The 16863-nt window shown below is 37.2% G+C and overlaps 1 protein-coding gene across 1 annotated transcript in view; it reads left to right on the top strand.

The window, feature by feature from the left end:
- The window catches only part of ptprja (protein tyrosine phosphatase receptor type Ja), a 90493-nt gene that overhangs the window by 25902 nt on the left and 47728 nt on the right, over window positions 1–16863 (top strand). The window contains exons 2-8 of the mRNA XM_055155912.1: window positions 10425–10452; window positions 10540–10728; window positions 12065–12325; window positions 12766–13026; window positions 14997–15257; window positions 15698–15958; window positions 16509–16769. Of these exons, the coding sequence (XP_055011887.1) occupies window positions 10425–10452; window positions 10540–10728; window positions 12065–12325; window positions 12766–13026; window positions 14997–15257; window positions 15698–15958; window positions 16509–16769 (1522 nt within the window). The remainder of the gene's footprint in view (window positions 1–10424; window positions 10453–10539; window positions 10729–12064; window positions 12326–12765; window positions 13027–14996; window positions 15258–15697; window positions 15959–16508; window positions 16770–16863) is intronic.

Below are 16863 nucleotides of genomic sequence, written 5' to 3'. Positions count from 1 at the left end.
AAAATGAAGTGACGAGTTCCCCAACAGCAAATTCTGCTTAGGGCTTCATGAAGGCTAGACCCGGCCCTGATCTACAGTGTCATTAAAAATCGTTAAAAGACCTGAGCTGCAACAGATAAATAACAGACTGAACTAATAATTAGCCGTATAAGTTAGTTATCCAACACTCTACAGCTCAAATCTGACATTATTATTTACAAATGTCAAAAGAAAATCTCATTATTGCAAAGAAACTGTACACACGATAAAAATTGAGCTCCGAAATATTGTTCCAGCTTTCATGAACTGAACAGTAGACCTACAAATAAACAAATAAATAATAAATACATGTGCTTCTTCGCCATAAATCAGACTTGGTGCCATTAAAACAATAAGAACAAAAATGCCTGGTGGGTCCAACTTGTCTGTTAAATATGGTGCTTTTTAACTTATTATTATGTTGAGTCATGTAGAAAATGATTAATACAAGAAAGGGCACTGGTATCAAAAAAAACAGGAATCATAAGCACTGGTATAAAAACTTCCTGATTGGATTTTTTGCTACAGAATTAAGATCTTATCCAATACAAGGAAAACTCAGCTGACTGGCTTCGATAAGACGCTTGCTTACAAAGTGATATGTGTAAGAGTTTGTTAGTTTGTGCAGTAGTGTCCCACCCCTAACGGAACAAAGATTATTTTGTCTAGGCCTGTCATGCTACAGATAGTATTTTAGAGAGTATTTTATTTATTTATTTTAAAATTTACATATTGTTTGTGTTTGTTTTCTTTTTGGGTTTTCGGCTCATGTTTAAGAGAGTTCAATGTGCATAGCTTTGACGTAATTAAAAAGATTGAATGATTGAATTTTGTCGCCATGGAGATGTTATTGTTTTGCCTGGAACGTTCCACAGCGTGACATTAAACTTCTCTAACTCCGTGGAGACAGACAGGTGGCACGGTCAAACAAGTTACAGGTCAGATCTGTGGAAAAGGTATTTTTGTTTAGAGTAAAATCACCTTTAATTGAATAAATGCTGGATAGACGTCATGCCGTACTGTGGAACATACAAGGCTACGCAATCATTTCTATGGAGACAAGCACGTGGCATCTTTAAAAGGCCTAACATACAACAAATAAATAACAAAACAAAGCAATAATTATACAGAGAAGTTAGTTATTCAAACATCGACAGCTCAAATCGTATCATATTGCGACAAAAATAGTGTAAAGTTCCTATATTATACAAAACTGACTCTTGTGAGCTTTATTCCATTTCACTTTGTGGAAACCGTCTGACCTCGCAGCATTAGGATTCATTCGCTCCACGGTAGGCGGGTACTTTTTTTAATTTAACCAGTCGCTGCCGTTTGGTCGTGGCGTATGTAATGTGCCAAATCCCGTAGGAAGAAGGGCGATAATGTCTTTTATGTTATTAGGTTCTTTTTTTTCACACCCAGAGTGTTATTTCATACCTGACACTTTCAACTGCTCATTACCGTCTTCCTCAGAGTGGTCACGTGATGTTGCTGTGACGTGTCTGGTCGGCTGATTTAAACAGGTTTTGGCGCTGCCTTCCTACCGGGGGAGGCAGGACGACAGCGCCATCTGCAGTCCGACTTCCTCAGGACAGTATCCCACGTGTGTGAGAGTAAAAAAGCCCCCTCGTCTCGGTTTACAGTCCTGTGGGCACGTTTCCGTATTTATTTTTTACTCTCACACACCTGGGATACTGTCCTGAGGAAGTCGGACTGCAGATGGCGCTGTCGTCCTGCCTTCACCGGTAGGAAGGCAGCGCCAAAACCTGTTTAAATCAGCCGACCAGACACGTCACAGCAACATCACGTGACTCTGAGGAAGACACTAGTGAGCAGTCAAAACTGTCAGGTATGAAATAACACTCTGGGTCTGAAAAAAAAGAACCTAATAACATAGAATATCAGAAGACCAAATGGATCTCATTGGACGATAACGTCTTTTGCCTTGATAAAATTCACCAAACATTCTCTTTGTTCCGGCTTTAAATCCTCGATCTCAGGAATTGTTGCCAACACAGAATATATGGCTCTTCGCTGATTGGCACTTCTGGGGTTCTTGCAAACCGTCTAGTGTATTCCAATTCCTGATCTAGTCGCTGGAGAGAAATTAAATTGAGCGGAGGCACTAGGTGGCACCAGCCTGGCTACTATTTTTTATGCTAATAGCTGTATTTTACCTTTAGTTTGGCAGAGATTGGCAATTCCAAGACTCAAACATTCCAAATGATTCTAGTGAAGGTGCGTGGAGTTTAAAAACACAGTGGAGCACTTCTTGTATTTCCACATGACATCACAAGGTGGAACAGTGTTTTCAGTGCGAGAGAAGAACCTTTAAAAGACAATTGAATGAAACAAAACACATACTAACCCGGTTTGTTTATGGTGAGAAAACAACATTATAACACAAAAATAAAAATAGCGTGTTATGTGCTCCTATGATCACTCGGCTCTCTTTTAGTCTTTCCTGAAACATAAGAGTTTTGTGTAATGATAAACCTTTTCTGTGAGTGTATAGCTGTAGTGGTTCTCATGTATGGGATGAGGAAGTATCAGGAAGCCATGTTGAAGTTGACACAATGAAAGGGTCAGTCATTATAAACAGCTGATAAACCTGTGTACTTCGCATAGGGAACAAATGGCATCATGGTGGCGGTGGAAAATAAGTATCCATCTCATTACTGTTACTGAATTTCCATGTGAACTTCCCTTTGTGTATTTATGGTACACGAAACCAAGAAGTTTCTTTGTCAGCTGTCTTCTTCTTTACACCTGTTATGTCTGATTACATTACCAGTCAAAGGCTCATTTAAAGGTCCTATATTACACAAAATGGACTCTTGTGAGCTTTAAACAATGTTATAATGTTGTTAAAGCATCAAAAACAGACCTGGAGTTGTGTTTTGTTTCATTCACACAAGTTTGAGCAAAGGTGGAAAGTAAACTCATTTAGTCACGTTACTGTAATTGAGTCGTTTTTATGAGTAATTTGCAATTTATGAAGTCGTTTTTGAAATAGGTCATTTTACTTTTACTTGAGTACGTTTTGACTTCATTACATTGGAACCCGTCCTCGTTACTGAGTAAAATCAGATTGATAGAGCATAAAAAGTGAAATGCGAAAAAACCAAAACAAACAAACAAAAAATAAAACAAAACAGTCTGTCGGAAATGAAAGGAAATTGTGTGTTCTTGCATTTTCAGTATAGAATGTTCAGTCATTGTACAGAACCGTCCATCTGAACTAAAACCAGGACTAAACTAAGACTAAACCAGGACTAAATCAGGACTAAAACCAGGACTAAACCAGTTATAAACCAGGTCTAAAACCAGGTCTAAACCAGGTCTAAACCAGAACTAAACCAGGTCTTAACCAGGAATAAACCAGGACTAAACCAGGAATAAACCAGGAATAAACCAGGACTAAACCAGGGCTAAACCAGGTCTAAAACAGGACTAATTCAGGACTAAACCAGGTCTTAAACCAGGATTATGCCAGGACTAAACCAGGACTATAACAGGTCTAAAACAGGACTTAACCAGGAATAAACCAGGACTAAACCAGGAATAAAACAGGTCTAAAACAGGACTAATTCAGGACTAAACCAGGTCTTAAACCAGGACTATGCCAGGACTAAACCAGGACTAAAACAGGACTAATCCAGAACTAAACCAGAACTAAAACCAGGACTACACCAGGACTAATCCAGGACTAAAACCAGGACTAAACAAGGTCTAAACCATGTCTAAACCAGGTCTAAATCTAGAACTAAAACCAGAACTAAACCAGGTCTAAACCAGGTCTAAACCAGGACTAGACCAGGACTAAACCAGATCTAAACCAGGACTAATCCAGGACTGAACCAGGTCTAAAACCAGGACTATGCCAGGACTAATCCAGGACTAAAACCAGGACTAAACCAGGTCTAAACCATGTCTAAACCAGGTCTAAAACTAGAACTAAAACCAGAACTAAACCAGGACTAAACCAGGACTAAACCAGGTCTAATCCAGGACTAAACCAGGACTAAACCAGAACTAAACCAGGTCTAAACCAGGACTAATCCAGGACTAAACCAGGACTAAACCAGATCTAAACCAGGAATAAAACCAGGGCTAAACCAGGACTAAAACAGGATTTAACCAGGCTTAAACCAGGTCTAAAACCAGGACTAAACTACTACGCTTATACTAAACCAGGACTAAAACAAGCCACGCTGCTGCGACCCTGCTTAAAAGGTTGGGAACCACTGATTTATATAAATATGCCATATTTGTTGACATTTGTCTCTTGCTCTTTTTTTATATTTATTTAGAATGAATTTTTACCTTTTTTTTTTTTTAACTCTTTATTATTATTTTATATTGTGATGTGTGAGCTACTGTGTCCAGATAATTTCCTTGTGGATCAATAAAGTTTGTCTAAATCTTAAGTCTAAGACAAGCAGGTGGCACTAAACTCCACCAGAAAAGTTACACAGTGCATCTTTAAACTTTGCATTTCAGTTGTCATACATTGAGTTTCCAGAAATTCCAGGATGACATGTTTTTGTTGTTGGTTTTTGTGTGTTAAGAGTCAGATAACGCCATTTTGATGAAATATTAGCACAAGAGGAATCCACTTTCTCCTCTTCAGCAACTCACCAAGGACACCGGCTTTTTTCAAACTTATGCAACTGGGCGTAATTCAAGCAGGACCGAGGAAAAACATGAAAAATATATAATGGATTTTGTCCTTAATCAGATTAGGAGAAGGTTAAATAGGCTGGCCCCTGAACAAATAAACTTTAAAGGTGATTTGGCGATTGTTTCGGGGTCTGGCTGTTAGAACAGAGGAAGGAACTGGCCTCTTATCAGAAGGCAAGCAGCCGAAAAGCCCCATCGGGAGCAGAGGAGGGTGGAGCTTTTTTGGGTTGATGTAATGTTTATATACTGGTCAGAACAGCCACTTCCTCCCCCTTCAGACAGGCAGGGGCAAAGGGCCAAGGGGCAGGAGGGGCAGGAGGGTCGTCTGGTTCAGTCTGATTCATTATAATTCCCATTACAATATTGTGTTATGTTTAAAGGTGCATTGTGTAACTTTACTGGTGAAGAGTCTATCAGAATGTTTTCTTTTATGTTATTGCCTTGTCTAGAATGTTTCACAGTCAGAGGCGGAGTCTGACTTTTGCACTAGAAGGGACAAATATTATAATGTCAGGGCACTAGATTCAAGGTTTAAAGTGTGTATTTCCATGTGTACAGTAAGAAAATGTCTTGCCCTGTACAGTGAAATTATCGCTTTACTGTCCACACCGCCAAGCATTATAACTATTCTGGGACATTACACAGAATCATCGGGGGGCACTTCCCCTGACGTGAGATATAAAAAAATAACAAATATAAAAATTCCTACAACTGAAATGTCAAACTGGAGCTACTGGCAATTTTGAAAAAAACTGCATAGGCTCATGATAACTGCAGTACTGTCCTATAGTGACCTGAGACATGAGGGACCAGGACTAAACCAGGACTGGACCAAGACTGAATGTTGGGACAGGCCTGGAGGTGCATCCGTGCCCGTGGAGCTAAGCGCTGTGGCTGCCCGATCGCGCTTTGTGGACACCCTGCTCCACGGGCTCAGGGTTCTCTTTCAAGTCCAAGATTAGTCCTGGTTCAGTCCTGGTTTAGTCCTGGTTCAGACTAGGATTCATATTAATTTCATACAATTCTTTTGTTTAATTGTCATATTTAAAATATTACCATATTTTAGACTATAAGTCACTCTGGAGTATAAGTCGCACCAGCCAAAAAATGTGTAACGAAGAAGAAAAAAACATATATATAAGTCGCACCAGACTATAACTCGCACTTTTTGGGGGACATTTATTTGATAAAATCAGGGACCAGGAACTGACATCTTTATCTTGAAAGGCAAGTTACAGTAACAACAATAGATCAGAGAACATCATACATGAACAGTTCTTCAGATAACTATAGCATAAACAACAGAACAAGTTTACCAAACTCTCCATCTCACTCCAAATCACTTAATCCATTACATTCTTCATCCTGGTTGTCACTTCTGAGCAACTCCATGCAAATTCGGTTGTCACTGAAGTCCAGGCTTTGTCGATCCATCCAGTGACTTCCAGGAAAGTTACATGATGCACCCTCCTGGTTCCCGTGAAGCTGTGTTCTCCATCCTCGCTTTCCGCTTGTCCCCTCACAAGTTTCTCGCTCATTCCAAACTTTCTCTCTGCTGATTGTTTACTGTTTGCGGCTGAATATTTCACTATTTGCAGCAGGACAGCAGCTTTTTCTGCAGGAGACATGCACAGAAAACTGACACACAAGCCTAGAGCGCCCTCTCGTGGCTGTCAGTCTGAAAATTGTAATATATAAGTCACACCAGAGTATTAGTCGCTGGACCAACCAAACCATGAAAAAAAGTCCGACTTATAGTCCGAAAAATATGGTAATACAATTTTTAAAAGTAAATATTTATATTGGCCATATTATAGACTCAATGTCATGACATATTTCAGCCACTAGGGGAGTAGTTGAACACTCTGACCTCTGCAAACTCTGCCTATGTTCACAGTCTGGCATTGAACCTTTCTATCTTCATGGAGACCAAACTAGACCAAGTCACAGTCAAAACACCTGAAGCTTTTTCTTTCTTTTTTTTTGGTATTTTTGAGCAATAAAACCACCTGTAATTGAATAAATAATGTAAGGTAGAGCTGTTTAATGTCACACTGTGGAACATTACAGGCAGAGCAATGACATAATAAACAAATGCTGGGACAGTAGGTGACGCCAGGGCCAAGTTACATGTCGGATCTGCGGAGAGGCAAGCCCGCACACAGTAAGAATGCGAGAATTTAGGTCAATGAAAACCCACGTTATTGAGTAAATGCGAGATGTAATGTAATCCTTTGTGGAATTTGAAGGTGAGAGTAACGCGGGCTCTGTTTATAAAGTCAGTTTAATGTTTAGCTTTGTGGTAAACAGACGGAGTGTGAGCTGTTCGGTTTGGGCTAATGAGTAATGTGTGATCAGGAAAATGAAAACAACACAAAAAAACAAAAAACAGGGTTAGGGTTCATATTACACAATTTTTTTTAAAAAAATTTTTATACCTGGAGTTGTGTTTTGATTCATTCACACATATTTAACGCACAAACTTTCTTCTCTCAAACTGAAAACACACTGTTCCACCTTGTGATGTCACGAGGTAGGCCTAATACAATGAAGTGCTCCAGCGTGTTTTTAAACTCCATACACCTTTACTAGAATCATTTGGATAATTTCAGCTCTGGAATTGCAAATCTGTGAACTGAAGTAAAGGTAAAAAGGAGCTGTTAACATGAAAACTACCACTTCATGACATCACAAGGTGGAACAGAGCATACAAACATGTGTGAATGAAACAAAATAAAACTCCAGGTATGTTTTTGAGGAGGTAACAACATCCATTTTGTGTAATATACAGTTGTACTTTTGATGAAATAGTCTGGACTTACTACTCCAGGAAGAATTTGCGTATTTTTTTGTAGCTTCAATGGTTTATATATTAAAAATCCATTAAAGAGTCCATTTTGTGTTTTATTGGAGCTTATGTTTGTAAAGGAACCGCACATATTAACGACCTTTTAAAATGTAAATATGTAAAGATTATAGCAGCGTGACTAATTTCCATCTTCGGTCGCTCGGCGGGTTGATGTGAAATCATCTACAGGATGAGGAAAAGTACAGCAACGATTACATGAAATTACACAACCCCAGAACACTCTCTATACATACAACACACTCACTGTACATTTCAGACAGTTTATTTGAAGTTCGAAGTCAAGAGTTAAAGAGTTAAAACAACAACCACCCTAAACATGCTGACATATTTGACCAATTAAATAGTTGGATTTATCACTCCAGGAAGAATAGGTGTATTTTTTTGTAGGTTTAATGGTTTAGATATTAATGTTGGCACTTCCTTATTCTCAATAACATTCATTCATTTTCCCATTACAAAACCTTTAGAGGATATCCTGCTATTGAACTACAGAATATAATATAATATAATAGTCATTTTGGAGATATGCTTCATTAGAGTATGAAGTTTACCAGAGGTGGGACCAAGTCGTTGTTTTGTGAGTCTCAAGAATTTGACCTCAAGTCCGAGTCAAGTCCCAAGTCGTAGACAGGAGAGTCCAAGTCGAGTCTCGAGTCACTGCCTCATAAGTAAAAGTCAAGTCCAAGTCGTCTGCTTTGAGCTTCAAGTCATGTCAAGTCTTTAAACCAAAGTAGAAAATACAGCTTAGATTTTTGCTGTTTATATGAATTTAAATTTTTAAACTAAATTGTACCTAAAAAGTCATGGTATATTTATATAAGAAGTAGTCTGCACTGTATTGTACTCTATATTACTGTAGTACATTTTGAGTATCACAGTACTTCAGTTCCATCCAGAGTAACAAGCAGAAGTGGGAGGGACATGTTCCAGTTCCTAAAATTCAGTACTGCGTCTATCAACTGTAAAGAGAAAAGTATTTTCTAAAATCATATTTATTTTTAGAAGCATCAAGTCCCAAGTCAAATACAGGCAAGTCCAAGTCGAGTCTCGAGTCACTGGCCCATAAGTCCAAGTCAAGTCCAAGTCGTCTGCTTTGAGCTTCAAGTCATTTCAAGTCTTTAAACCAAAAAAGTACCAAATATAGCTTAGACTTTTGCAATTTATATGAATTTTAAAATAAATTGTACGTAAAAAATCGCAGTATATTTGTATATGAATATTTATAGAGTATATAAGAGTTGTAGAAATATAAATTTTTCCTTGAAAAGCCTTGATAAGATCTTAGAGTGAATCATCGGTCAGAATAAAAAGAATTTAGATTTAAAAGTGCTTCCCAAATCTTCTAAAGTCACTGACCTCAAGTCCGAGTCAAGTCCCAAGTCTTAGTCCATTTTATCAAATCAAGTCTCAAGTCCTAAAAATAGTCACTCAAGTCTGACTCGAGTCCAAGTCACAATTTGCAAGTCCCCACCTCTGGAGTGCACTGCCTAAAAAGAACTGATCAGAGCTAATTTATGCATTTTTGAGGTCCCTTTTGTGCCTCTATTTAGAAATGTATGGCATATTTGAGATCGTATTCATAGATATAGTAATTATTTAAAGATCCTATGTTACAGAAAATTGCCTTTTGTGAGTTTTAAGCCATGTTATAATGCTGTTACCTCCTCAAAAACAGACCTGGAGTTATTGTTAGTCTGTTTAAAACTCCAAAGTTCAAAATGCATGTACAGTAGTGTTAGTTTTCAAGTTTACAGCTACATTTTACATTTTGTTCAGTAGTATATTGACACTTCTAAGTCTGAAATCATCCAAATGATTCTAGTGATCGTGTATGGAGTTTAAAAACACTTCCTGTAGTGTTTTCTGTCCTGTTTGATGGAAGAACTCAGCCTAAATATGCAGAATTTGTGTGTTAAACGTGTGAATGAAATAAAACACAACTCCAGGTTTGTTTGTGCTGAGAAAACAACATTATAACAGATCCGAAATGCGTAACATAGTCTCACCTTTAATATTGTCCACTCCTAATATAAATACTTAGGTTTGACCACATGATAAATATTTGTTAGTCAGACTGTTGTGCCAGTGTAAACAGTAGGCTTATATATGATTTGAGAGAGATATTTGTATGACTATATTTTATTTTACTTGTACCCGGGCCATTCATTTGTGTCTGCTTTATAGTGGACATTAAATTAACCAGTCTTTCAAGACTCCTAACTCAATAGGAGTTAGTTTGTGGCTGCACTAGGATAAATAAAATAAAATAAATAATAATAATAAAAATAAATAAATAAATGTAAATAAAATACAATAGATATAATATAATCAATAAAATAAAATCAATAAATAAAAATAAATACATAAAAATAAATAAATAAATAAAAAACAAATATAATAAAATAAAATAAATGAAAACACCAAAATGTCCCTGGTGTCCATTACAGAGATGCAGACATGAGATGCAGACATGTTACAAAATTATAAATAAATAAAAAATAAATCTAAATGCTAAGCTGTTCATTTACCTCCAAACAGATAGAAAATCACAAAAAAAATATATATTGCATTACTCTTTTTTTCTTTTGGTCCCAGGAGGATATAATTACACCTTATTTAACACCAGCCTCTTGCTATTTCTACTACTTATTTTTTATTTATTATTAACATTTATATTTTTTTGCTCTTTGTTATTATATTATATAGTGATGTGTGAGCTTCTGTGTCCAAATATTTTTTCTTGTGGAACAAAAATGTCAAAGTCTAAACAAAGAAATGCTGCAAAAGATTTAAAACTCAATGCTGCCCTCTGCTGGTGTAACACATTTAATGTATCTTTCTGCTTTCTCTTCAGATCTGTCAAGCGTCCGACTGTAAGGATGGTCAGTATTTTCTCTTATCTAAATCATAATATTTAATATTCACTTCATAATATTTGCTCATAATTGTCTGACTTTGTTGATTTTCAGTTGTGTCCTGTGATAATACTTTGAATTTCACCGTAACAAATACATCTATTGAACCATCTGAAGAAAACTGTAACCTGACGATTAATGGAAAATCCTACACAAGTGTTGCAAAACCTCTGGAGCCCGGTGCTGTACACTCCGTTTACGCCCAATGTTCTAGTACTACATGTTGTTTTAATGTTACAACACGTAAGTCTAATGCTCAAAACTGAACTGTGTAACTTGTCTCCTGAAGATGCTTTTGCTTTTTCTGGAATGTTCAATGTTGGAACGTAATGTAGTTAAAGTAGTAAAGTACTGCACTGAAGTATACTTTTTAGGTATCTGTACTTGGTAACGCTTTATTTTAGGGTACACTTATCATTAATTAGTATTTATTCAGCCCTTATTAATATTGAATTCCTCATATGCTTATTCTGCTATTAGTTATACATTTATAAACATTTTCCAACGAATACATTCCTTATTATTACTGCTTATTAGTATGATACTAGGCCATTTTTGTCCATGAATTATGATTCCAATAAGCTTTTGGTAATAAGTGTGTTGCTAAGGACTAGTAGCACAAGAAATGTAGTTTTGACTTATTTGCACTTGATAAATTTCGCTGACTCTTGTGTAATAAAACACTCTCTATTAGGTGTTCCTCATTCTAAAGTGATGTTTTGATCGTAGTTAATAAATGACGAGTTTGACACAAATTAAAGTAAATATGGTCTCTTCTTCACACTTAATTCATGTATTGTGACATGCATATTAATAGTTCATATATGAATAGGTAGTTCAAAACAATTCAAGGACAAAAATGACCTAGTATCATACTAATAAGCAGTATGAAGGAGTGTGTTAATAGGAAAGTGTTTATAAATGTCTAACTATTAGCAGAATAAGCTTATGAGGAGTTAGACATTACTAAGGGCTGAATAAATACTAATTAATGACAAATTAACCATCTACAACTATGCTGATTAGCGGGTAGTTAGATGTTAATAAGTGTACCTTAAAATAAAGTGTTACCCTGTACTTTACTTCAGTACAGTTTAATGTGGATACTTTTTACATTTACTTCACTACATTTGAGGCCAAGTATCTGTACTTTCTACCCCACTGCATTTTTCAAGTAGACTGAAAAGTAAAAGTATTTTTTTTATTATATTTGTGACCTGTTTAAAAGGCTGAGGGTTTATTTTTTAACACATTTGTAGTTTGGGCTTATAAAAATATATGTATAAAAACAGCTTGACAAAAACTACTGATTGAATTGTTTCTGTTGAGCAAAATTCAGCACAACAAAGCTCAAAGTTTATTACATCTCAAAATCTGCATGGAAACTTTTACTTTAAAGGCAACTTTTAAATTGCTAATTTAATACTTTTACTTACGTAGATTTTTTTTTTACTTTTTTGTATTTTTTGATACAGTGTTTGTACTTTTTACTTTTACTTTTTTGTTTTATTTTACAATGTATTTTCTAATTTGAAACTGAATCTTTGTTGTGTTGTTTGTTTGTTTGTTTGTTTGACAGAGCCTGAAAAAGTCTCCAGCCTCAACATTGAGAGCACAACATCCTCTCTGAGCCTAAAGTGGGATAAACCCATTGGAAAAATCTCTGGCTATGATGTAAAATGGACTGGTGATGACGGACAAACTAAAAATACGTCTGTTCAAATTACATCAGTGACAATCTCTGCTCTGACCCCTGGGGTGCAGTATAATGTCACAGTCATTGCAGTGGCAGGAGATGGGCTCACTAAAGGAGAAGGAGTCACCACATCTGTTTATACAAGTAAGTATGAAATGACATAAGTACTGCTGATCTTTTCCTATGTCTGATCTTTGTAATGATTTAGATGCTTTTATGCTGTTAGTCATTTTCTGCTGATACTACTCCAAAGCTCAAAATGCTCTGCTCTGTCATGAAGCGGTAGTTTTCAGGTTTACAGCTGCGGTTTAACTTTGTTTTACTAGAGATTGACAATTCCAGAGCTCACATTATCCAAATGATTCTAGTGAAGGTTTACAGAGTTTAAAAACACAGTGGAGCACTTCCTGTATTACTGCATGATCTGTTACTGCTGTCACATAATTGTCAGTGACTGCAGTGGACTGAACCAGATGGACACAGCTCTCACATGGCTGTTGGAATTAAACCAGTGCAGATGATAGTTTTTGCTGATCAGTCTAAGAACAGAATGTTTTATTTTATGTCTCTGCTTTAACCAACAGAACCTGGACAGATCAGTAAACTCACTGTTACTGGTGTCACAACATCGTCCATGTATTTGAACTGGACTAAACCAGAGGGACAACGCTCCTTCTACATAGTACAGTGGGTTAGTGGAAATGACCCCAAAACAGATAATGTGACTGAGCCATTCAAAGACATCACTGGCCTGACTGCAGGTGTGGAGTATACTATAACTGTCACTGCTGTGGCAGGAGATAATGAAACAAAAGGAGTTGGTGTGAATAAAGTGCAGTACACAAGTAAGTACAATATGAAAAATTTGACATTTTCACATGTCACGCTCTTTGTATGTGACACTTTTCACAAGGGCCTGGTAAAGTCTGAAGGAGAAAGTTTCACTGCATCCTAAAATATTCAGTTCATTGATTAATCTGTGGAGTATTTTCATTGATGTAATAATCAGAAAAGGAAGAGCTTTTTTTACAATGAGTTTGTATGAACTAAGTTCAAACTAATCTGGTTCCTGATAGAACTTATTTATAGAGAAGAAACTGTGTGTAACTGAGAGTAAAGATGTGACAGTGTCAGTGTCCACTAAATATGTAAATATAGATTCTTTTAACAGTGGAGTTCACCCACACCACCTGCCATGTTGGCTTCACTGTTTTAATCCAGTTTAAATGTAGTTAGTCTCTGCAGTGATTTATAAAACCTAATATGGATTTTTTTCCCCTTAATTATAGTCTTATTTTGAAAACTTTTTAGTTGCCATATGAACATTTTCTGTCAAGATTGGATGTCCTATGAAAATGAGGCAAAAGTCTTTGTTGGAACTATGTGGGTGCATTGGCCATTCAAGGGGAGCCTAGTGCCCTTTTAAGACCCCCACCCCTTCACCCCTGGCACCGTAATTCTTTTACTTTTTTGTATTTTTTGCTTCAGCATCTGTACTTTTACTAAACAAGAACTACTTACATGTACTTCTTACACCACTGCTCCTAAAGATGGTTTTGCTTTTCCTGGAAAGTTCCACAGAATGACATTAAACTCATCTCCTTAGAGACATGCATAATGCTAACAGGCTAAGTTACAGGTCAGATCTGTGGAGAGTTGGCCCAGTTTGAATGCATATTTTCAAGGTATTTTAAGCAATACATTTGACTATAATTAAATAAGTATAAAAACTCCTCCCTTTTTGGGTTGGATCCAGGTACCCAGACTATATCCCCAGAGGATCAAGGTCCATCAACTGAAAATTGATTCTGTATTGGAGCCAAAACATCGATCACAAAAAAAGATCACGAATGAAACCTCGTCTACACTGAACCACTCCTCGACATAACAAGGATTACACTGTCTCTATAATTAAAGAAATTCTAAAAGATTACTGTTATACTGTGGAGCATTACAGGCAAAGCATTAACATTAAAAAGGTGGCAGACCCTCCACCAGAAATGTTACATAGTGCATTTTTAAAGTTAAAACTGGTGCATGTACGACAAAAACTGACATCTAGCCAAGTTAAAAATAACTTGAATTAAGAACATGTTATATTGATTTGAGTACATTTCACATAAGAAGTAAGATGGTCTACCAATGGAAAAAGTATTTTTGTAATTGAAATAGGAAAATACACCAAGTTACACTGAAGAAAAAGAACAACTTTTGGTGAAGAAGGAGCTGTGGCCATGAGCTTTGTATAAGAATCGAAAGGACAAGATCACGGATACAAGCGGTCGAAATGAGTTTCCTTAGAAATAGAGTGACGAGCTCAATCACACGGGAGGAGCTCGGAGTCGAGGAGCCAGCTGAGGTGGCTCAGGCATCTGTTCTGGATGCCTCCTCGGCTCCCTCAGCAGGTGTTCCAGGCATGTCCCACCATAAGGAGGCCCCAGGGAAGACCCAGGACACACTGGAGGGACTATGTCTCTCAGCTGGCCTGGGAAAGCCTGGGTGTCCCCACAGAGGAGCTGGAGGAACATTTATTTAGGCAGTTTACCCAAGCTGCGAAATGTTTTCGACCTAAATAAACATCCAGTTAACAAACTGAATTTCTCCTTTGTCATGGATTCTACCTGGATGACTGAGAGATTCTCCACACAGTTTTTGGTAGATAATTTTAGTTGTCAAGTGAAATCTACTCAAAGCTTACTGGAGCTTACTCAGATCATTTTTTTTTGCAGTGTGCTATTCACTAACCTTTATTTTGTTTTAAGGTGTATTTTCTAATTTGAAACGGAATCTTTGTTGTGTTTTGTTTGTTTGACAGAGCCTGAAAAAGTCTCCAGCCTCAACATTGAGAGCACAACATCCTCTCTGAGCCTAAAGTGGGATAAACCCACTGGAAAAATCTCTAGCTATGATGTAAAATGGACTGGTGATGACGGACAAACTAAAAATACGTCTGTTCCAACTACATCAGTGACAATCTCTGCTCTGACCCCTGGGGTGCAGTATAATGTCACAGTCATTGCAGTGGCAGGAGATGGGCTCACTAAAGGAGAAGGAGTCACCACATCTGTTTATACAAGTAAGTATGAAATGACATAAGTACTGCTGATCTTTTCCTATGTCTGATCTTTGTAATGATTTAGATGCTTTTATGCTGTTAGTCATTTTCTGCTGATACTACTCCAAAGCTCAAAATGCTCTGCTCTGTCATGAAGCAGTAGTTTTCAGGTTTACAGCTGCGGTTTAACTTTGTTTTACTAGAGATTGGCAATTCCAGAGCTCACATTATCCAAATGATTCTAGTGAAGGTTTACAGAGTTTAAAAACACAGTGGAGCACTTCCTGTATTACTGCATGATCTGTTACTGCTGTCACATAATTATCAGTGACTGCAGTGGACTGAACCAGATGGACACAGCTCTCACATGGCTGTTGGAATTAAACCAGTGCAGATGATAGTTTTTGCTGATCAGTCTAAGAACAGAATGTTTTATTTTATGTCTCTGCTTTAAACAACAGAACCTGGACAGATCAGTAAACTCACTGTTACTGGTGTCACAACATCGTCCATGTATTTGAACTGGACTAAACCAGAGGGGCACAGCTCCTTCTACATAGTACAGTGGGTTAGTGGAAATGACTCCAAAACAGATAATGTGACTGAGCCATTCAAAGGCATCACTAACCTGACTGCAGGTGTGGAGTATACTATAACTGTCACTGCTGTGGCAGGAGACAGTCAAACAAAAGGAGCTGGTGTGAGTAAAGTGCAGTACACAAGTAAGTACAATATGAAAAATGTGAATTAAAAAATGTTGACAGTTTCACACATCACGCTCTTTGTATGTGACACTTTTCACAAGGGCCTGGTAAAGTCTGAAGGAGAATGTTTCACTGCATCCTAAAATATTCAGTTCATTGATTAATCTGTGGAGTATTTTCATTGATGGGTCAATAATCAGATAAGGAAGAGCTTTTTTAATATGAGTTTGTATTAACTAAGTTCAAACTATTATAAAACTGGTTTCTGATAGAACTTATTTATAGACAAGAAACTGTGTGTAACAGAGAGTCCAGAGATGTGACAGTGTCAGAGACATTCAGTGTTATAAATCCCTAAATCTGCACTAGGCAACTTTTCTGTTTGTTTCCATGGAGATCTTATTTATTTGCTTGGAATGTTCCACTCTATGGCATTAAACATATTTATCCCAGAACTCCATGGAGACAAGCATGTGAGGGATCCTCAACCAGACGTTCCATGGTGCACTTTTAACACTGATTTCACTTCAGAATAAGCTTTTAAATATTTCTGCTCTATAACCAACAGAACCTGGACAGATCAGTAAACTCACTGTTACTGGTGTCACAACATCGTCCATGAATTTGAGCTGGACTAAACCAGAGGGACAAAGCTCCTTCTACATAGTACAGTGGGTTAGTGGAAATGACTCCAAAACAGATAATGTGACTGAGCCATTCAAAGGCATCACTAACCTGACTGCAGGTGTGGAGTATACTATAACTGTCACTGCTGTGGCAGGAGACAGTGAAACAAAAGGAGTTGGTGTGAGTAAAGTGCAGTACACAAGTAAGTACAATATGGGAAGAGGAAGAGTCCAGTGTGTTTAAAGTGAAAAATGTTGACAGTTTCACATGTCGCACTCTTTGTATGTGACACTTTT

The sequence above is a fragment of the Boleophthalmus pectinirostris genome, unplaced genomic scaffold (assembly GCF_026225935.1).
Source record: "Boleophthalmus pectinirostris isolate CB_2022bp ecotype Guang Dong unplaced genomic scaffold, ASM2622593v1 HiC_scaffold_2, whole genome shotgun sequence".
NCBI lineage: Eukaryota > Metazoa > Chordata > Actinopteri > Gobiiformes > Gobiidae > Boleophthalmus > Boleophthalmus pectinirostris.
This window is presented reverse-complemented; position numbering and strand designations above follow the sequence as displayed.